General features: G+C 42.1%; 1 protein-coding gene across 1 annotated transcript in view; it reads right to left on the minus strand.

Moving 5' to 3' along the window:
* The window catches only part of LOC111961046 (hepatocyte growth factor receptor-like), a 118,788-nt gene that overhangs the window by 42,701 nt on the left and 51,772 nt on the right, over positions 1-24,315 (minus strand). Inside the window, 6 exon segments of the mRNA XM_070439877.1 lie at positions 10,439-10,541; positions 11,179-11,343; positions 13,379-13,515; positions 18,115-18,220; positions 18,926-19,014; positions 19,016-19,076. Coding sequence (XP_070295978.1) covers positions 10,439-10,541; positions 11,179-11,343; positions 13,379-13,515; positions 18,115-18,220; positions 18,926-19,014; positions 19,016-19,076 — 661 coding nt within the window.

Consider the following 24,315-nt stretch of genomic DNA (forward strand, 5'->3'; position numbering starts at 1 on the left):
CTAGAGGGAGCAACTAAACAGGTCTGCTAGAGGGAGCAACTAAACAGGCTACTAGAGGGAGTAACTAAACAGGCCTACAGTGAGCAACTAAACAGTCCTACAGGGAGCAACTAAACAGGCCTGCTAGAGGTAGCAACTAAACAGGCTACTAGAGGGAGCAACTAAACAGGCCTACTACATGTAGCAACTAAACAGGCTACTAGAGGTTAAAATGGTACCCTGGACCTGGAGAGGTTAGACACATATCCTGTGAATTGTGGGAAACCTCAGTCAGTCACAACTCACTATATGGCAAAGATTCATTGTTTCATWAATGTCTCTTCTCGTTTGAGCAGTGTGGGTAGACTGTCTGAATGACCGTGGGTTGGGAGCAGAGCGGCTGTGAATAATAGGGCGTAGATATTGTAGCGAAAGAGTCGGGGTGAGTAGTTGGCTGTGATTATGTGTGAACCGGCAACCCAGTACTCTCAAGATGGAGACCATAGAGATGGTGGAGCCTCTATCCACAGTCCCAGAGAGAGTCAAACAAAGCTGCCTTCTAAGATACCAACTGTACAGGCTAAGGACTGGTACTAAGAAGGAAAGTGTATGCTATGCTAATGTATGGTGACAGTTGGTGACCCCCATAGCAACCTGGCTTAGACAGTCAGATAGCTAACACAGATGACTGTAGCCATGGGGCCAGGAAGGGGAAGGGAAAGAGGCCTCGCACTTGACCCCTCAGGCCTTCCCTCAGGCTGGGCATTGGACATGCTGCTGAGAGGGTAAGAGATGGGAAAGGCAGACCAGACCAGACCAGATCAGATCAGACCAGACCAGATCAAACCAGACCAGACCTAGGTCTCGGATGTCTTGACATGGACCAACTTCATCTATGAATCCTTACAACAGGTGTTTGGCTAGTCTAGTGAATCCTCTAGTAAAACAAAATCTCTGACAGACCGAAACCTCCACTGCCCTATCAACAACTCCACACACAACCCCCTGGCATCTCACTTGGCTCCCTGGCCCCCCTGTACTGCGTGTGGTTGGCCCCCGGTTGTACTAATGTGAAAATTCACACTAACTCTGATCTATGGCTCTATCCCTCTTTTTTCCTGGTCCCCTTTGGCTTTTGACCATGCCAGCTTTTCCCTGCGGATCATAAAATTAAATAAAACCTTCCTTTCATGTTTGTGTGAAAGCTGAGATTGCTTGAGCCTCGGCTTTACTTCAGATCTGAGAATCACATATCAAGTCAATGCTGGAAGTTTTTTTTATTCTGCTCTGACCTCTTTCCCTCAAGTCTCACTGTGGTTCTATGGAAGGGTTGTGTTTCTTCTCTTCTAGACCTGGTTGGTATGAAGGCAATGGGAAGAGGCTCAAGAAAAAGAGAGTGTGTGTGTGTGTGTGTGTATGCATGTGAGTGTGTGTGCATCCGTGCAAGCTACTGTGTGCATATGTGTGTGTGCTTGACATGCTCCATGCATACAGTGAGTTAGCAAAACATTAAGAACAACTGCTTTCCATGACCTAGACTGACCAGGTAAATCCAGGTGAAAGCTATGATCCCTTATTGATGTCACCTGTTTAATCCACTTCAATTGGTTTAGATGAAGGGGAAGAGACAGGTTAAAGAAGGATTTTTAAGCCTTGAGACAATTGAGACATGGATTGTGTATGTGTGCCATTCACAGCGTAAATGGGCAAGACAAAGGATTGAAGTGCCTTGGAACTGCAACGCTGCTGGGTTTTTCACACTTAACAGTTTCCCGTGTGTATCAAGAATGGTCCACCACTCAAAGGACATCCAGCCAACTTGAAACAACTGTAGGAAGCATAGGAGTCAACATGGGCCAGCATCCCTGTGGAACACTTTAGACACCATGTAGAATCCAAGCCCCCGACAAATGATATTAGGAAGGTGTTCTTAATGTTTTGTACACTCAGTGTACGGTATGTTTATACTGTATATGCGGATTGATTCCTATTCCAACCACATGACTTTACTGATGTTAAACATCAGCCAGTGGTCTGTGCAGTCAGTCAGGCTTCCCACCATCAGGAGATGAACCTGAACACAGACCACTTTTCTTTCCCTTTCTTTACTACTGAACAAACACAGAGCTGATGTGGTGGAGGATGATGACAGACTCTGCTCAGATTACTGCTCTGCCATTCATATATCTCTCTTTCTCTCCCTCTCTTTCTCTCCCTCTCTCTCTCTCCCTCTCTCTTTCTCTCTCTCTCCCTCTCTCTTTCTCGCCCTCTCTCTTTCTCGCCCTCTCTCTTTCTCTCCCTCTCTCTTTCTCTCCCTCTCTCTTTCTCTCCATCTCTCTTTCTCTCCCTCTCTATTTCTCTCCCTCTCTCATTCTCTCCCTCTCTCTTTCTCTCACTCTCTCTTTCAATTCAATTCAATTCAAAGGGGCCAAAGCAAGTGAAATAAACAATAAACAATAAGCTAATTAAACAAAACAAAGACAACAACAACCAGACATTAACAGTAAACATTAAAAACACAAAACATTTCAAGAGAATAACAACGTTGAAAATATTATATTATTAGCGTTAAGAAAAATATAGTATAACATTTAAAATGTGCAAATAATATAATGCATTCATATATCCAGGGACTTTCTCTCCCACCCTCTTCTACAGCACCCCTCATGTTGTGGGTCAAAACAATAATGTTCCTTATACTGTCTCTTCCTAGATAATGCTTCAACTCATCCTGTCTCTCCCTAGAGAATGCTTCAACTCATCCTGTCTCTTCCTAGAGAATGCTTCAACTCATCCTGCTTCCTTAGGAATGCTCACTCTTGTCTCCCTAGAGCTCACGTCATCTTGCTCTTAGATATGTTAATCATCCTGTTCCTAGAGGATATGCTCAACTCTATACTGTTCTTCTGAAGAATGCTTCCTCTCCTGTCTCTCTGAGAATGCTTTCAACTCATCCTGTCTCTCCTAGAGAATGCTTCAACTCATCTCTGTCTCTCTAGAGAATGCTTCAACTCATCCTGGTTCTTCCTAGAGAATGCTTCAACTCATCCTGTCTCTCCCTAGAGAATGCTTCAAACTCATCCTGTCTCTTCTAGAGAATGCTTCAACTCATCCGTCTCTCCTAGAGAATGCTTCAACTCATCCTGTCTTCCTAGAGAATGCTTCAACTCATCCTGTCTCTTCCTAGAGAATGCTTCAACTCATCCTGTCTCTTCCTAGAGAATGCTTCAACTCATCCTGTCTCTTCCTAGAGAATGCTTCAACTCATCCTGTCTCTCCCTAGAGAATGCTTCAACTCATCCTGTCTCTTCCTAGAGAATGCTTCAACTCATCCTGTCTCTTTCCTAGAGAATGCTTCACCTCATATGTCCTTCCTAGAGAATGCTTCAACTCATCCTGTCTCTTCCTAGAGAATGCTTCAACTAATCCTGTCTCTTCCTAGAGAATGTTCAACTATCTGTCTCTCCTAGAGAATGCTTCAACTCATCCTGTCTCTCCTAGAGAATGCTTCAACTCATCCTGTTCTCCCTAGAGATGCTTCCTCTTCCTGTCTCTTCTAGAGAATGCTTCAACTCATCCTGTCTCTCTAGAGAATGCTTCAACTCATCCTGTCTTCAGATGAATGCTTCAATCATCTGCTCTTCTAGAGAATGCTTCAACTCATCCTGTCTCTCCTAGAGAATGCTTCAACTCATCCTGTCTCTTCCTAGAGAATGCTTCAACTCATCCTGTCTTCCCCTAGAGAATGCTTCAACTCATCCTGTTCTCTCCTAGAGAATGCTTCAACTCATTGCCTGTCTTTCTTAGAGAATGCTTCAATCATCCTGTCTCTTCCTGAGAATGCTTCACTATCCTGTCTCTTACTGAATGCTCAACTCATCCTGTCTCTTCCTAGAGAATGCTTCTTCGTCTCTTCTAGAGAATGCTTAACTCATCCTGTCTCTTCTAGAGAATGCTTCAACTCATCCTGTCTCTTCCTAGAGAATGCTTCAATCATCCTGTCTTCCCTAGAGAATGCTTCAACTGTCATCTGCCTCTTACTAGAGAATGCTTCAACTCATCCTGTCTCTCCTAGAGAATGCTTCAACTCATACCTGTTTTACCTGAGATGCTTCAACTCTTCCTGTCTCTTCTAGAGAATGTTCAACTCATCCTGTCTCTCCCTAGAGAATGCTTAACTCATCCTGTCTCTTCCTAGAGAATGCTTCAACTCTCCTGTCTCTTCTAAGAATCTACTATCTGTCTTCTAGAGAATTCAATCATCCTGTCTTTCCTAGAGAATGCTTCAACTCATCCTGTCTCTCCTAGAGAATGCTTCAACTCATCCTGTCTCTCAGAGAATGCTTCATATCCTGTCTCTTCTAGAGAATGCTTCAACTCATCCTGTCTTTACTAGAGAATGTTCAACTCTCCTGTCCTTCCTTAGAACTCCTATCTGTTCTAAGAGAATGCTTACTCATCTCTCTTAAAATGCTTAACTCATCCTGTCTTCCAGAGAATGCTTAACTCATCTGTCTTTCCATGAGAATGTCAACTCATCCTGTCTTTCTCCTAGAGAATGCTTCAACCATTCTGTCTCTTCTAGAGAATGCTTCAACTCATCCTGTCTCTTCTAGAGAATGCTTAACTCATCCTGTCTCTCCTAGAGAATGCTTCAACTCATCCTGTCTCTTCCTAGAGAATGCTTCAACTCATCTGTCTCTCCTAGAGAATGCTTCAACTCATCCTGTCTCTTCCTAGAGAATGCTTCAACTCATCCTGTCTCTTCCTAGAGAATGCTTCAACTCATCCTGTCTCTTCTCTAGAGAATGCTCAACTCATCCTGTCTCTTCTAGAGAATGTTTCAACTCATTCCTGTCTCTTATAGAGAATGCTTCAACTTATCCTGTCTCTTCTAGAGAATGCTTCAACTCATCCTGTCTCTCCTAGAGAATGCTTCTGTAACTCATCCTGTCTCTTCCTAGAGAATGCTTCAACGTCATCCTGTCTCTTCCTAGAGAATGCTTCAACTCATCCTGTCTCTTACTAGAGAATGCTTCAACTTATCCTGTCTCTTACTAGAGAATGCTTCAACTCATCCTGTCTCTTCTAGAGAATGCTTCCTGCTTGAACTCATCCTGTCTCTTCCTAGAGAATGGCTAGACTGCAAACTCTCCTTCCAGACTCATATCAAACATCTCCAATCCAAAATCAAATCTAGAGTCGGCTTTCTATTTCGCAACAAAGCCTCCTTCACTCACGCCGCCAAATTTACCCTAGTAAACTGACTATCCTACCGAACCTCGACTTCGGCGATGTCATCTACAAATAGCTTCCATACTCTACTCAGCAAACTGGATGCAGTTTTCACAGTGCCATCCGTTTTGTTACTAAAGCACCTTATACACCCACCACTGCGACCTGTATGCTCTAGTCGGCTGGCCCTCGCTACATGTTTGTCGTCAGACTCCTTGCTCCAGGTCATCTACAAGGCTATGCTAGGTAAAGCGCCGCCTTATCTCAGTTCACTGGTCACGATGGCAACACCCACCCGTAGCACGCGCTCCAGCAGGTGTATCTCACTGATCATCCCTAAAGCCAAAACCTAATTTGGCCGCCTTTCCTCCAGTTCTCTGCTGTCTGCGACTGAAACGATTGCAAAAATCTCTGAAGTTGGAGACTTTTATCTCCTCAACAACTTTAAACATCTGCTTCTGAGCAGCTAACCGATCGCTGCAGCTGTACATAGTCCATCGTATATAGCCTACCCAATTTTACCTACCTCATCCCATACTGTTTTTATTTATTTACTTTTCTGCTCTTTTGCACACCAGTATCTCTACTTGCACATGATCATCTGATGATTTATCCAGTGTTAATCTGCTAAATTGTAATTATTCGCTCCTATGGCCTATTTATTGCCTACCTCCTATGCCTTTTGCACACATTGTATATAGATCTCTTTTTTTTTTCCTACTATGTTATTGATTGTTTTTTTTACTTTCATGTGTAACTCTGTGTTGTTGTCTGTTCACACTGCTATGCTTTATCTTGGCCAGGTCGCAGTTGCAAATGAGAACTTGTTCTCAACTAGCCTACCTGGTTAAATAAAGGTGGAGAAAAAAAATGCTTCATATATTTTTWRTTCACKWTTATTTAACCAGGTAGGCTAGTTGAGAACAAGTTCTCATTTACAACTGCGACCTGGCGAAGATAAAGCAAAGCAGTGTGACACAAACAACAACACAGAGTTACACATGGGATAAACAAACATATCGTCAATAATACAGTAGGAAAAGTCTATATACAGTGTGTGCCAATGAGGTAGGATAAGGAAGGTAAGGCAATAAATAGGCCATAGTGGCGAAATAATTACAATATAGCAATTAAACACTGGAGCGATCGATGTGCAGAAGATGAATGTGCAAGAAGACATACTCGGGTGCAAAGGAGCTAAATAAATAAATAACAGTATAGGGAGGAGGTAGTTGGATGGTCGCAGTGGTGGGTAGTATATGGGGCTTTGGTGACAAAACGGATGGCACTGTAATAGACTGTATCCAATTTGCTGAGTAGAGTGTTGGAGGCTATTTTGTAAATGACATCGCCGAAGTCAAGGATCGGTAGGATAGTCAGTTTTACGAGGGTATGTTTGGCAACAGAGTGAAGGATGCTTTGTTGCGAAATAGGAAGCCGATTCTAGATTTAACTTTGGATTGGAGATGCTTAATGTGAGTCTGGAAGGAGAGTTTACAGTCTAACCAGACACCTAGGTATTTGTAGTTGTCCACATATTCTAAGTCAGAGCCGTCCAGAGTAGTGATGCTGGACGGGCGGGCAGGTGCGGGCAGCGATCGGTTGAAGAGCATCCATTTAGTTTTACTTGCATTTAAGAGCCGTTTGAGGCCACGGAAGGAGAGTTGTATGGCATTGAAGCTCGTCTGGAGGTTAGTTAACACAGTGTCCAAAGAACGGCCAGAAGTATGCAGAATGGTGTCATCAGCGTAGAGGTGGATCAGAGAATCACCAGCAGCAAGTGCGACATCATTGATGTATACAGAGAAAAGAGTCGGCCCGAGAATTTAACTCTGCGGCACCCCCATAGAGACTGCCAGAGGTCCGGACAACAGGCCCTCCGATTTGACACACTGAACTCTATCTGAGAAGTAGTTGGTGAACCAGGCGAGGCAGTCATTTGAGAAACCAAGGCTGTTAAGTGTGCCGATAAGAATGTGGTGATTGACAGAGTCGAAAGCCTTGGCCAGGTCGATGAATACAGCTGCACAGTATTGTCTTTTATCGATGGCGGTTATGATATCATTTAGGACCTTGAGCGTGGCTGAGGTGCACCCATGACCAGCTCGGACACCAGATTGCATATCAGAGAAGGTACGGTGTGATTCAAAATGGTTGGTGATATGTTTGTTAACTTGGCTTTCGAAGACCTTAGGGATCTCAGACGATACGAAAGAGAGGTTGAACAGGCTAGTAATAGGGGTTGCAACGATTTCGGCAGATCATTTTAGAAAGAGAGGGTCCACATTGTCTGCCCGGCTGATTTGTAGGGGTCCAGATTTTGCAGCTCTTTCAGAACATCAGCTATCTGGATTTGGGTGAAGGAGAAATGGGGGAGGCTTGGGAAATTTGCTGTGGGGGGTGCAGGGCTGTTGACCGGGTAGGGGTAGCCAGGTGGAAAGCATGGCCAGCCGTAGAGAAATGCTTGTTGAAATTCTCAATTATCGTGGATTTATCGGTGGTGACAGTGTTTCCTAGCCTCAGTGCAGTGGGCAGCTGGGAGGAGGTGCTCTTATTCTCCATGGACTTTACAGTGTCCCAGAACTTTTTGGAGTTTGTCCTACAGGATGCAAATTTCTGTTTGAAAAAGCTAGCATTTGCTTTCCTAACTGCCTGTGTATATTGGTTCCTAACTTCCCTGAAAAGTTGCATATCGCGGGGGCTATTTGATGCAAATGCAATACGCCACAGGATGTTTTTATGCTGTTCAAGGGAAGCCAGGTCTGGAGTGAACCAAAGGCAATATCTGTTCCTGGTTCTAAATTATTTGAATGGGGCATGCTTATTTAAGATGGTGAGGAAAGCACTTTTAAAGAATAACCAGGCATCCTCTACTGACAGCATCAGGTCAGTATCCTTCCAGGATACCCCGGCCAGGTCGATTAGAAAGGCCTGCTCAATGAAGTGTTTTAGGGAGCGTTTGACAGTGATGAGGGGTGGTCGTTTGYCCGCAGTCCTATTACGGACGCAGACAATGAGGCAGTGACCGCTGAGATCCCGGTTGAAGACAGCAGAGGTGTATTTGGAGGGCAGGTTGGTTAGGATGATATCTATGAGGGTACCCGTGTTTACGGATTTGAGGTTGTACCTGGTAGGTTCATTGATAATTTGTGTGAGATTGAGGGCATCAAGRTTAGATTGTAGGATGGCCGGGGTGTTAWGCATGTCCCGGTTTAGGTCACCTAACAGCACGAGCTCTGAAGATGGATGGGGGGCAATCAATTCACATATGTTGTCCAGGGCACAGCTGGGGGCAGAAGGTGGTCTATAGCAAGCGACAACACATCACATTTTTATTCAAGTCTATTTGGAACATGGGCTGACATTCTAATCATTATACATTCCAAATCTTCATGGATTCAACTTTCAAATCATAAACTTAACAGGAATATCACCCCCCTCCCTTCCTCATCCCTCATCCCCCTCGCATCCCTTCTCTCCTGTTGTCTCTCAGTGCTGATTCTGTCCCTCCCTGGGGCCGTATAGAGCACTTTCTAACCTAATCACAGGCCACACCAGGAGGGGGTCAGTGAAAGGGAAACTGAAAGGCGAGCTGTTGTGTGTGTGTGTGTGTGTGTGTGTGTGTGTGTGTGTGTGTGTGTGTGTGTGTGTGTGTGTGTGTGTGTGTGTGTGTGTGTGTGTGTGTGTATCAGGAGTGGGGGTTGGTTGTAGCTGATACAGCTCAGGGTAGTTGGAGGTAAGGGATTTTGTTGTTTGGCTGAGATTGGAGATACAGTGCTAGAACAGGATGTGTGTAACTGTCTCCTAAAGGCGTCAGCATGATTCAGTTCGGGTGAACGAGTGTGCTCCCATACTCCTCTAAAAGATCCTCGCTTAAAAAATGATAAAAAAGCAGCAATAGTACTGTTTGTCCATTTTGAGACGCCGTAGCCAGTATACACTTCATCACTGAGACTTCGGCTACTGACTTCGACTTGCCTCGAGAAAAAATGTAGTGTGCCCAAACAGCCAAAGTCCAAAACGAAAAAAAACGTTACAAAACGTGGTCATAATATACTGTATGAACGAACTGTCCGAACTGACGCCTTACGGGGGTCATGACTAAACCTGCCAGAGTATGCCTCACGTTGCAAGATAACAAAGTACTACCTGTCCTGTTCCCCTCCCCTCTTCCCAAAAACAAGCCACCCAACATCAGATAGAGGCCACTTGTGTGTAAATGAGTATTTGTTGTGGTTCATTGAATAACACTTTACAATGTGGTCCAACTCCGACCCCACCCCCAACACATTACCAACCCCCAACACTAAGGTGTACCAGTCCTTAATCTTTCTTCTCTTTTTTCAAAGCAGGGGCTAACATTTAAAAAACAACTGCAATGAAACCTGAGCTTCCAGATAGTTATCAGGGTTCCTTATAAAAGTGGAACGAACTTAGAGTCAGATCAGGCGTTCTTTAGTGCCATGGTAACCATGGCAACCGTGACATCACCCAAATACACGTGTACGTACCATAGCTTTCCTAGAATAAGGAGAATCAATCCAGATTGAAGAGATTGAAGCAAGATAATAAACCATGTCTGTGTCTCAAATGCCAAACTATTCCCAACGTAGTGCACTACTTTTAACCAGGGCCCTATTGAACCCTATTCCCTACGTAGTGCACTACTTTTAACCAGGGCCCTATTGAACCCTATTCCCTACGTAGTGCACTACTTTTAACCAGGGCCCTATTGAACCCTATTCCCTCCGTAGTGCACTACTTTTAACCAGGGCCCTATTGAACCCTATTCCCTACGTAGTGCACTACTTTTGACCAGGGCCTATTAAGGTGCCATTTGGAATCCATGCAGACAAAGAGAATCACCCAGATTGAAGCCAGATTATACTCCAGGTTAGCTACTGTAACATTACTGTGTGACTCAGAAGTGATGACTCCATCACATTTGAAGCGTGGGTTTTCCATTTCCTTTCCCCTCAAGTTATACAAATCTATCTATCTCTGTTCCCCCTATTATTGAACTTATTTTCTCCTCTTTTCAGGGGCCTTAACGACAATACCAGCCACATAGTGTGTGTGACGGGGCCTGGAGGTATTTRGTTTTTGCACYGGCAGGCAGATCTCCAGTTGGTTGTCTCGACCGACAGACAGACAGACACTCAACGGGAAAGAGGTCTTGCTAAACCTCAATCCTAGTTCAATAAAGGTTAAATAAGACACTCACCACAGTGAAGACCTTGCCTTCCTGGGCTGTGGGGATGAGCACCATCTGAGGCTGGAGAGTAGAGTGAAGGTAGAAGCCCTGGGCCACCACCGTGCTGCCTCCACTATTGGGGACACAGAGATAGTGAGATAGTAGCCATGAATAATGATACAATGGGATCTCTATGGGGTAAAACGGCTGTTGGTTATTAGACACTAACTGCCTGTAAGAGCAATGCATAAAGATGCATTGTGATTTTAACGGGGAAACCGGCTGTCCTGGCCATAAACGTTATCCGCCACTAGCGCCCCATGTCATCACCTCCCTCATGCTACTTCCAGTCATAAAGCCTAGTGCTAATGTGTCCCTCTTCGCCCACTTATCCTCTGTGAATATCTTTCTCACTTTCTCTTCTCCTTTATACACTCCACACACTGCTTCCTGTTATTTCTGCCTGTGACTTGTCTGTTTTCATAATCTCCCCCCTGCTCTCCATCATTTCTTCTCTGACACCTGTATCCTATACAGTATGGAACCTCTTCCTATGGATAATAACGGTTAATCTCTTTCCCTGCCTTCCTCATGTGGTGTGGAAGTTAGAATTCATCACCATTTACAGACTAACTAACTGACTGARTGACTGGCTGACGGACTGGCTGACTGACTCATAAAAAGTACCTGATTTAGGATTGTTTGGGCTGGATGGAGGGGATGAGAGGGTTAAGGTTAGTATTGGGGTAGTATTGGATAGGGGAACAGACCTGATAAAGGATCGTGTGGGATGGATGGAGGAGATGAGAGGGTCTTCGTTGTAGGTGAAGAGTACAGGAGCCTCCCGGACCACAGAGTCCACCCTCATATACACCGCCTGGCGGGATGGGGCCGACTGGGGAGGGGTCCTGCACATCAGCATAGTACCTGATACTCTGGAGAAAGAGACAGAATACACATCAGCATATTGGAGAACACACACATTTTCACACACCATTCATCACATATGATAATGTTCACATCAGCTCTAGACTCGACGCTAATGTTAAAACCTTTTGTCAATAGGGGGTAATGTTAGCACTTTATTTTTTTTGACATTGCCAAATTAAACTGCCTAGTAGTCAATTCTTGCTCGTACAATATGCATATTATTGTTATTATGGATAGAAAACACTCTCTAGTCTTTATAACCGTTGGAATATGTCTCTGAGGTGGAACAGAACTCTATCTACAGCACTTTTCCTGACAGGGAGTGAGATTTCAGAAATCTTGCCTCTGGTCCCAGGTCAGTTTAATGTCCCTGTGAATGCTATGAGGATACAAACACTGCCTACACCTTCCTCTAGATGTCAGTAAGTGGTGACAATTTGAATGGAGTCGATTGCGCAATCAGGGCCCGTATAAAACACAAAAGACCGGAAGTAGCTTTCCTTTGGACCCTGCGCTCGACGCGAGAAGGACGTTGGACCGACCTCTTCCAAGCCTTGGTTTAGCCAGTAATATATCGCCGGTCATGTTTTTACTTGTTATAGGTGTTAAAAACATCATAAGGTAGTTAATTTAAACCGTTTTATAGCAATTTATATCCGTTTAGTGCGATTTTGAGGCATTTATTGTGACACCCTTCCATGAGCTGGGCACGTTTCCTGTACATACCGAACGTTATTGGCCATTTCGACGGGACAAGAGGACATCTTTCGACCAAAAGACGATTAGACCCAAGAAAGGATACATTGCCCAAGATACTGATGGAGAACAGCTCACAGTAAGAACTATTTTATATGATAAATCGCTGTTCTGTTTTAACATTTTAAACGCATATGTCGCCATTTTGTTTATGTGTAGCTTCGCTTGGCGGACCCGGTATTGCACCAGTAAGGATAATTTTACAAATGTAAGTCAGCGATTGCATTAAGAACTAATTTGTCTTTCGATTCCTGTCAACCCTGTATTTTTTTAGTCAAGTTTATGATTAGCTATCGATTAGACTAGATCACTCTCAAATATAGCGCCCGACATTTTCAGGCGAGTTTTGCTACTATTCTCATTGTATAACCACGTTTTTTGTTGGCTAAATATGCACATTTTCGAACAAACTCTATATGTATGTTGTAATATGATGTTACAGGACTGTCATCGGAAGAATTCTGAGAAGGTTAGTGAAAAAATTAATATATTTTGGTGATCATAACGTTATCGCTCCCCTTGCCTTGGATTCATGCTGGGGTAACGTTTGCACATGTGGTATGCTAATATAACGATTTATTGTGTTTTTCGTTGTAAAACGCTTAGAAAATCTGAAATATGTCTGAATTCACAAGATCTGTGTCTTTCCATTGCTATGCTTTGTCTATTTTTATGAAATGTTTTATGATGAGTAAATTGGTAATACACGTTGCTCTCTGTATTTATTCTAGTCGAGTTGTGATGGTGGGTGCAATTGTAAACTATGATTTCTACCTGAAATATGCACATTTTTCTAACAAAAACTATCCTATACAATAAATATGTTATCAGACTGTCATCTGATGAGGTTTTTCTTGTTAGTGGCTATCAATATCTTTATTTGGCCGAATTGGTGATACGTACTGGTGGAGAGAAAAAATGGTGGACAAAGAAAAATGGTGTCTTTTGCTAACGTGGTTAGCTAATAGATTTACATATTGTGTCTTCCCTGTAAAACATTTTAAAAATCAGAAATGATTTGCTGGATTCACAAGAAGTGGATCTTTCATCTGGTATCTTGGACTTGTGATGAATGATATTTAGATGACTACTATTACTTTGTGACGCTATGCTAGCTATGCTATTCAGCTTTTTTACTGGTGGCGGGAGGGGGTGCTCCCGGACTCCGGGTTTCGACTCGGTCTAGAGTTAACCTCAAAACCAGACCTATTAAACCCAGTGTACAGTATATTGTACATATACACACTAGCATTTTTACTCGAAGCAAAAACATTAGGGCCTCACCTGAGGATTTCACAGGTGGCGTTTCCCACAGTGACCTGTCTGGTGTTTCCGCTGTCTAAGAAAAGACCTCTGATGGTGAGCATGGTTCCTCCTAACTTAGGACCAAACACAGGGGAGATCTCTCTGATCACTGGGTTCTAGAGGAGAGAGGAAGGAGATGAATTACTTCAAAACCACAACAACCACAACAACACAACTAACTACAACCCACAACAACAACCACAACTACAGTTATGTTTGCAAATCAGTCAGTTAAAACTTTCTCTAGGATAGGGGGCAGCATTGTCATGTTTGGATGAAAAGACATACCCAAATTCAACTGCCAGCTACTCATCCCCAGAAAGATAAGATATGCATATTGTTAGTAGATCTGGATAGAAAACACTCTGAAGTTTCTAAAACTGTTGAACATGTCTGTGAGTATAACAGAACTTACTTAAGCAGGCGAAACCCAGAGGACAAACCATTCAGATTTCTTTCTCTTTTCGAATGAATTTTCATTGGGATACAGATTTCTAATTGACCTTCTGCAGTTCCTACCACTTCCACTGGATGTCAACAGTCTTTAGAATTAGTTGAGGGTTTTTCCTTTGGTAATGAAGAAGTACTGCCATTTTGAATCAGGGTCACTTGAGGTGTTGTACTGTTAGATAGAGGCGCGTGACCAGAAAGCATGCTACAGATTGTTTTAAATCCTATATTGAACACAGATCGTCCTGTCTTCAATTTTATTCGATTATTTACGTAAAAAAATACCTAAAGTTGTATTACAAAAGTAGTTTGAAATGTTTTGGCAAAGTTTACAGGTAACTTTTGAGATATTTTGTAGTCATGTTCACGAGTTGGGAACCGGTGTTTTTCTGATCAAACGCGCCAAATAAATGAGCATTTTGGATATATATCGACGGAATTAATCGAACAAAAGGACCAATTTGTGATGTTTATGGGACATATATGGAGTGCCAACAACAGAAGCTCGTCAAAGGTAAGGCATGAATTATATTATTTAATTTTCTGTGTTTTGTGTCGCGCCTGCAGGGTTGAATATGCGTATCTCTCTTTGTTACAATGGTGCTAACTCAATAATAGCATCGTTTGCTTTTCGCCGAAAAGCCTATTTGAATTGTGACATGTTGCTGGATTCACAACCAGTGTAGCTTTAATTTGGTATCTTCTATGTGTGATTTAATGAAAGTTTGATTTTTATAGTAATTTATTTGAATATGCGCTCTGCAATTCTCTGGCTTTTGGCCAAGTGAGACAGTAGCGTCCCGCCTAAACTCAGATTTTTGAGATATAAATATGAACTTTACCAACAAAACATACATCGTATGCTGTAACGAAGTCCTATGAATGTCATCTGATGAAGATCATCAAAGGTTAGTGATTCATTTTATCTCTATTTCTGCTTTTTGTTACTCCTCTCTTTGGCTGGAAAAATGGCTGTGTTTTTCTGTGGCTATGTACTGACCTAACATAATCGTTTGGTGTGGTTTCGCCGTAAATCCTTTTTGAAATCAGACATGTTGGCTGGATTCACAACAAGTGTAGCTTTAATTTGGTGTCTTTCATGTGTGATTTCATGAAAGTTGGATTTTTATAGTAATTTATTTGAATTTGGCGCTCTGCATTTTTACTGGCTTTTGGCCAAGTGGGACGTTAGCGTCCCACATATCCCAGAGAAGTTAATAACCTTTTACTGCAGTGGGCTGAATCAGGGTCACACACAGTGATACTTGGTAGTCTTAAATAAATCTACTTTGAAACAAAAATATACACCTCACACACATGGTTATGGGCTTAAAAAAAAGAAGACACCTGTACCATGTCAGATATAGAGTTGAAATGTATTCAATTTTGAGTTTGTGTCCCAATATTATACTTTATATACAATAGGGCTATTTCAGCCACACCCGTTGCTGACAGGTGTATAACATCGAGCACACAGCCATGCAATCTCCATAGACAAACATTGGCAGTAGAATGGTCTTACTCAAGGGTTCAGTGACTTTCAATGTGGCTCTGTCTGCCCGGTCAACTGTAAGTGCTGTTATTGTGAAGTGGAAACGTCTAGGAGCAACAACGGCTCAGCCGCGACGTGGTAGGCCACACAAGCTCACAGGACAGCCGAGTGCTGAATCGTGTAGCGTGTAAAAATCGTCTGTCCTCAGTTGCAACACTCACTACCAAGTTCCAACCTGCCTCTGGAAGCAATGTCAGCACAATAACTGTTTGTCAGGAGCTTTATGAAATGGGTTTCCATGGACACACAAGCCTAAGATCACCACGTGCAATTAGGGCTGGGCGATATGGGAAAAATATCGTATCACGCTATTAAAAAAAAAAATGGATGGTATGACGGTATTTTATGTTTTTGAACAATAAAGGTACGTGACCCTAGAGTGGCTACACATACATTCCAAGTAATTTCAATGGGTCTTTCTCCAATCTGGCTGTTTTATACTGTTCAATTCAACTTKAACCCAAAATAATTTCTACATTTCCTGCACTCATTGGAGATAATTTCAACACTGCCACGTAGAGCTGCACGATATGGGCAAACAATCTAGGACTTATTTTTTATCAAATATTGCAATTGCGATTTGGCCTAGCGATTTAGAGCAAAACTTTTGGGTGAACTGTTGGAATCATGGAAATATAATGATTATTCTAATTCTATAGTTAGAATTTAATAGTGGGCACTTTGAATACAGTATTGTTTGACATGACAACGAATGAAAATGCCAGGGAGAAGTTATTGTGACAGGGTAGGAACCAAAGTGTTGATAAGTGTTTCCTAGGTGACCCTCTAACCTTTGGCTTCATTTAATGTTTTCTCTTAGCTACTTAATTCTTGCTTTGTGTATTCCTCATTAATTTAAACGCTACTGTGGCACAAACAACATGCTGATTTAGGTCTACACCATCACTGGTATTATCAGGCTGTATAGCTAATTATGTTTGCTCTGACTCAGTACATTTATTAGCTAGCTAGTGATTAGCATTAGCTATTAGCAATCAGCATTAGAAATTAGCGTTAGCGGCGAACAAGATTTAGGCCCAACTTGCTAAGAAAATACAAAATAGCTGTTTGCAGATGTAATAAACATAAACTAATAGTGTAATCATAGAATGCTTGTGGATTTATATGAAGAAGCAAAGTGAAAACAGCATCGTTGTCATCAACATTGTTGCATGTGCTGCATTGACCAGGCAGACTGAACGCAAGTGTTTCCTGGTCGAGGAACAACAAATTGAGTGACAGGGTGCGGGGCTAGGTATGTGTGGAAAGCGGCATGGAGAGAGAGTGGGGGAGAGCTGACTCAAGTAGCGAAGTAAACTACAAAAATGGACGTTACACACAGCGTATCCCATTTAACAAACCAAACATTCAAATACCGTTATAGAAGGTAAAGTAAAAACCCAAACTGGTCCGTGCATCAATACCGGTATATCGTAAAATACCGTATACTGCCAAGCCCTATGCGCAATGCCAGGCTTCAGCTGGAGTGTTATAAAGCTCGCCGCCAAACATGTTCTCTGGCGTGATCATGTTTCACCATCTGGCAGTCCGACGGGCAAATCTGGGTTTGGCGGATGCCAGGAGAACACCAAGTTTGATGGAGGAGGAATAATGGTCTGGGGCTGTTTTTCATGGTTCGGGCCCTTAGTTCCAGTGAAGGGAAATCTTAACGCTACAGAGTACAATGACATTCTAGACGATGCTGTGCTTCCAACTGTGTGGCAACAGTTTGGGGAATGCCCTTTCCTGTTTCAGCATGACAATGCCCCCGTGCACAAAGCTAGGTCCATATTGAAATGGTTTGTCGAGATCGGTGACTGGCCTGCACAGAGTCCTGACCTCAACCCCTTTGGGATGAATTGGAACGCCGACATCGAGCCAGGCCTAATCGCTCAACATCAGTGCCCGAACTCAKTAATGCTCTTGTGGCTGAATGGAAGTAAATCCCCTCAGCAATGTTCCAACATCTAGTGGAAAGTCTTCCCAGAAGAGTGGKGACTGTTATAGCAGCAAAGGGGGGTTCTCCCGAGTGGTGCAGTGGTCTAAGGAACTGCATCACATTTGCTAGCTGTGCCACTAGAGATCTTGGTTCGAGTCCAGACGACACAATTAGTTCGAGTCCAGACACAATTGCCCCAGCGTTGTGTGGGTTAGGGGAGGATTTGGCCGGCAGGGATGTCCTTGTCCCATCGCGCTCTAGCGACTCCTGTGGTGGGCCGGGCGCATGCACGCTGACACGGTCGCCAGGTGTACGGTGTTTCCTCCATCACATTGGTGTGGCTTGCTTCGTGTCAAGAAGCAGTGCGGCTTGGTTGGGTTGTGTTTCGAAGGATGCATGGCTCTCGACCTTCTCCTCTTCCGTGTCCGTACGGGAGTTGCAGCGATGAGACAAGACTGTCACTACCAATTGGATACCACAAAGTTGGGGGGAAAAACGTGTAAAAGTTGAAAAAATATATTATAATAATAATAAATTGCAGCAAAGGGCAATTTGGTAATTTGACTGCAGGAAAAGCCTACTGTACATCAATCTGTCCAACCATCTGACATACTGTACCTACAGTGTCTATGATATTGTTCACCAACTGAGGTTGGAGAGATACAGAAGGAGAATCAAAGCCTGCACACATTGTAGCTCTCCAGGACCAGGGTTAAGACTACTGTCACTGAGTTCATATTGTGATTGTGAGTGGAGACAGTATTTAGTGCTTACCACGAAGGTGAAGCCCTGTTGTTGGGCCATCTCCTTTCCACTGTGAACCTTCACCACATTGCTAGCCTGAGACGAGTTCACAGGAGACACTGGAGCACACACCAACCTACACACACACACAAACACACACGCACACACAGAGAGAAGTGTACACACACAAACACACACAATTCAACCCAAAAAAATTATCCCACAAAAGAGGACCAAGAAGGCTAAAAACAAAACTTGTGTGCTCACTCTGGCTGGAGTAAGCAAGAGTTTAACCTAATTTGACGATATCGCTACTACGCAGCAATAAAACACAATGAAGCCATCTTTCAGGGGGGTGTTTTTCAATCTTCTATACAATGAGTTGATTATGACATGGGGGATGTTTGGGGCACAAGGGTCTTTGAGTTAAACGCTGCTATCTGGCATGGCCTCTTGGACTAGGAAGAGTGAAATTCTGTACGCAGCCATTCTCCCACTAATGTAACACTTATTGAAGTCATGAGCAGAATGCGAGTCAGGAATGCTGGAACGCCTTGGCGCTTGGAGTTCTCATTCCATGGCGCCCTTTCCTTAACATTCTTCATTCAACTGTTTAACCCTCTAACCCTTATCCTAACACATGAACATACAGTACTCCCATCCATCATGCACACAACACACACACACACAACACACACACACAACACCACACACACAACACCACACACACACAACACACACACACACACACACACACACACCACACCACACACACACACACACACACACACACATCATGCATGTGCACACACACAAACCCTCCCTGTGCGTCTCCTCTCACCTGTAACTGTTGCTCTCTCGTTTCAGAAGTTTACATGGTGCTCCGGCCAGGTTCAGGCTGATGAGCGTATGGTCAAACCTCTCTGTCTTTGTTGAAGCCAAAGTTCCTCCCACACACCGTCACCTTGGTGTCTCCTCCCAGGGGCCATTGGCTGGGGAGATCTACCCAAAAAGACAACAACCCTCAAACAACCTTCAAACAACACAGAAAGAGAAACCCTGTCTAGATCCAGGTGCTGGTATTAAAAAACAAGTGTAAAAAACTGACACTAGAAAAGACAGGCAACCAGGCAAACAAACTTCAAAACTATCCTTCAAACAACACTAGAGGAAGGAGTCTCTTACAAACTCTCCAGTAAAAGCATGACTGGCTTTTTCACAGCCAAACCCTGCTGAGTCTTTGCATGTACCCAGGTTACTGGTGGGAGCTTTGTACTTGTCAAAGGGTATATGACACATTCAATAAGACATATCCTCAGATGACACTAGTCACTGTCTGCTTGTCTTTGTCCATGTAGACACTTGTCACAGTATGGACTGTCACAAATAAAGACCATAACAACAATTCCAGTGTTCTCACTGAATGGACTGTCACAATAAAGAACATAACAACAACAATTCCAGTGTTCTCACTGAATGGACTGTCACAATAAAGACCAAAACAACAACAGTTCCAGTCTTCTCACAGTATGGACTGTCACAATAAAGACCATAACAACAATTCCAGTGTTCTCACAGTATGGACTGTCACAATAAAGACCAAAACAACAACAATTCCAGTGTTCTCACTGAATGGACTGTCACAATAAAGACCAAAACAAAAACAGTTCCAGTCTTCTCACAGTATGACTGTCACAATAAAGACCAAACAACAATTCCAGTGTTCTCACAGTATGGCCTGTCACAATAAGAACAAAACAACAACAATTCCAGTGTTTCACAGTATGGACTGTCACAATAAAGACCATAACAACAATTCCAGTGTTCTCATGAAATGGACTGTCACAATAAAGACAAAACAACAACAATTCCAGTCTTCTCACAGTATGGACTGTCACATATAAACCAACAACAATTCCAGTGTTCTCACGGAATGGACTGTCACAATAAAGAACAAAAACAACAACAATTCCAGTGTTCTCACAGTGTGACTGTCACATATAAAGAACAAAACAACAAAATTCCAGTGTTCTCACAGTATGGACTGTCACAATAAAGACAAAACAACAACAATTCAGTTTCTCACAGTATGGACTGTCACAATAAAGACAAAACAAACAACATTCCAGTGTTCTCACAGTATAGACTGTCCACAAATAAAGACCAAACAAACAACAATTCCAGTGTTCTCAAGTATGGACTGTCACAATAAAGAACAAAACAACAACAATTCCAGTGTTCTCACAGGATGGACTGTCACAATAAAGACCATAACAACAATTCCAGTGTTCTCACCAATGGACTGTCACAATAAAGACCAAAACAACAACAATTCCAGTCTTTCTCACAGTATGGACTGTCACATTAAAGACCAAAAACAACAACAGTTCCAGTCTTCTCAATAGTAGGACTGTCACAATAAAGACCATAACAACAATTCCAGTGTTCTCACGGATGGACTGTCACAATAAAGACCAAAACAACAACAGTTCCAGTCTTCTCACAGTATGGACTGTCCACAATAAATACCATAACAACAATTCCAGTGTTCTCACAGTATGGACTGTCACAATAAAGAACAAAAACACAACAATTCCAGTCTTCTCACAGTATAGACTGTCACAATAAAGAACAAAACAACAACAGTTCCAGTGTTCTCACAGTATGGACTGTCACAATAAAGAACAAAACAACAAACAATTCCAGTGTTCTCAAAGTATGGACTGTCACAATAAAGAACAAAACAACAACAGTTCCAGTGTTCTCACAGTATGGACTGTCACAAAAGAACAAACACAACAATTCCAGGTTGTCTCAAGTATGGACTGTCACAATAAAGAACAAAACAACAACAATTCCAGTGTTCTCACAGTATGGACTGTCACAATAAAGACCAAAAAAAAAAACAATTCCAGTGTTCTCACAGTATGGACTGTCACAATAAAGAACACCAACAACAACAATTCCAGTGTTCTCACAGTATGGACTGTCACAATAAAGCAAAACAACAACAATTCCAGTGTTCTCACAGTATGGACTGTCAAAATAAGACCAAAACAACAACATTCCAGTGTTCTCACAGTATGGACTGTAAATAAAGACCAAACAAACAACAATTCCAGTGTTCTCACAGTATAGACTGTCACAATAAAGACCAAAACAACAAAATTCAGTGTTTCTCACAGTATGGCTGTCACAATAAAGAACAAAAACAACAACAATTCCAGTGTTCTCACTGAATGGACTGTCACAATAAAGACAAAACAACAACAGTTCCAGTGTTCTCACAGTATAGACTGTCACAATAAAGACCAAAAAACAACAATTCCAGTGTTCTCACAGTATAGACTGTCACAATAAAGACCAAAACAACAAGTTCCAGTGTTCTCACTGAACGGACTGTCAACAATAAGCCAAAACAACAGTTCCAGTGTCTCACAGTATAGACTGTCACAATAAAGACCAAACAAACAGTTCCAGTGTTCTCACTGAATGGACTGTCACAATAAAGACCAAACAAACAATTCCAGTGTTCTCACAGTATGGACTGTCACAATAAGACCAAAACAACAATTCCAGTGTTCTCACTGATGGACTGTAACTAAAGACCAAAACAACAACAGTTCCAGTGTTCTCACAGTATAGACTGTCACAATAAAGCCAAAACAACAACAATTCCAGTGTTCTCACAGTATGACTGTCACAATAAAGACCAAAACAACAAGTTCCAGTGTTCTCACTGAAGGACTGTCACAATAAAGAACCAAAACAACAGTTCCAGTGTTCTCACAGTATAGATGTTCACAATAAAGACCAAAAACAACATCTCCAGTGTTCTCACTAATGGACTGTCACAATAAAGACCAAAAAACAAATTCCAGTGTTCTCACAGTATGGACTGTCACAATAAAGACCAAAACAACAGTTTCCAGTGTTCTCACTGAATGGACTGTCACAATAAAGACCAAACACAACAGTTCCAGTGTTCTCACAGTATGGACTGTAACAATAAAACCAAAACAACAGTTCCAGTGTTCTCACAGTATGGACTGTCACAATAAAGACAAAACAACAACAGTTCCAGTGTTTCTCACAGTATGACTGTCACAATAAAAAACCAAAACACAGTTCCAGTGTTCTCACTATGACTGTATAAAAACCAAAACAACAGTTCCAGTTTCTCACAGTATGGACTGTCACAATAAAGACCAAAACAACAACAGTTCCAGTGTTCTCACAGTATGGACTGTCACAATAAAGACATAACAACAACAATTCCAGTGTTCTCACAGTATGGACTGTCACAATAAAGAACAAAAACAACACATTCCAGTGTTCTCACAGTATGGACTGTCACAATAAAGACCATAACAACAATTCCAGTGTTCTCACAATTGGACTGTCACAATAAAGACCAAAACAACAATTCCAGTCTTCTCACAGTATGGACTCACAATAACGACCGTCCACGATGACTGTCACAATAAAGACCAAAACAACAACAGTTCCAGTTTCTCACAGTATGGACTGTCACAATAAAACCATAACAACAATTCCAGTGTTCTCACAGTATGGACTGTCACAATAAAGAACAAAACACAACAATTCCAGTCTTCTCACAGTATAGACTGTCACAATAAAGAACAAAACAACAACATTCCAGTGTTCTCACAGTATGGACTGTCACAATAAAGAACAAAACAACAACAATTCCAGTGTTCTCACAGTATGGACTGTCACAATAAAGACAAAACAACAACAATTCCAGTGTTCTCCAGTATGGACTGTCACAATAAAGAACAAAACACAACAATTCCAGTGTTCTCACAGTATGGACTGTCACAAATAAAACAAAACAACAACAATTCCAGTGTTCTCACAGTCTATGGACTGTCACAATAAAGACCAAAAAACAACAATTCCAGTGTTCTCACAGTATGGACTGTCACAATAAAACCAAAACAACAACAATTCCAGTGTTCTCACAGTATGGACTGTCACAATAAAGACCAAAACAACAACAATTCCAGTGTTCTCACAGTATGGACTGTAAAATAAAGACCAAAACAACAACAATTCCAGTGTTCTCACAGTATAGACTGTCCAATAAAGACCAAAACAACAAAATTCCAGTGTTCTCACAGTAATGGACTGTCAACAATAAAGACCAAAACAACAAAAGTTCCAGTGTCTCACTGAATGGACTGTCACAATAAAAGACCCAAAACAACAACAGTTCCAGTGTTCTCACAGTATAGACTGTCACAATAAAGACCAAAACAACAACAATCCAGTGTTCTCACAGTATAGACTGTCACAATAAAGACCAAAACAACAGTTCCAGTGTTCTCACTGAATGGACTGTCACAATAAAGACCAAAACAACAGTTCCAGTGTTCTCACAGTATAGACTGTCACAATAAAGACCAAAACAACAGTTCCAGTGTTCTCACTGAATGGACTGTCACAATAAAGACCAAAACAACAGTTCCAGTGTTCTCACAGTATGGACTGTAACAATAAAAACCAAAACAACAGTTCCAGTGTTCTCACAGTATGGACTGTAACAATAAAAACCAAAACAACAACAGTTCCAGTGTTCTCACAGTATGGACTGTAACAATAAAAACCAAAACAACAGTTCCAGTGTTCTCACTGAATTGACTGTAAAATAAAAACCAAAACAACAGTTCCAGTGTTCTCACTGAATGGACTGTACACAATAAAAACCAAAACAACACAGTTCCAGTGTTTCTCACAGTATGGACTGTCACAATAAAGACCAAAACAAACAACAATTCCAGTGTTCTAAACAGTAGTAGACTGTCACAATAAAGACCAAAACAACAGTTCCAGTGTTCTCACTGAATGGACTGTCACAATAAAGACCAAAACAACAGTTCCAGTGTTCTCACAGTATGGACTGTAACAATAAAAACCAAAACAACAGTTCCAGTGTTCTCACAGTATGGACTGTAACAATAAAAACCAAAACAACAGTTCCAGTGTTCTCACTGAATTGACTGTAACAATAAAAACCAAAACAACAGTTTCAGTGTTCTCACTGAATGGACTGTAACAATAAAAACCAAAACAACAGTTCCAGTGTTCTCACAGTATGGACTGTCACAATAAAGACCCAAACAACAACAGTCCAAGTGTTTTGGTCAGAAGGTAGGACATCAAGGTGTGGGGTAATACCATTAGGAAATGTTGTGTTTATGGACAATA

This window comes from Salvelinus sp. IW2-2015, linkage group LG4q.1:29 (genome assembly GCF_002910315.2).
Source record: "Salvelinus sp. IW2-2015 linkage group LG4q.1:29, ASM291031v2, whole genome shotgun sequence".
Lineage (NCBI taxonomy): Eukaryota > Metazoa > Chordata > Actinopteri > Salmoniformes > Salmonidae > Salvelinus > Salvelinus sp. IW2-2015.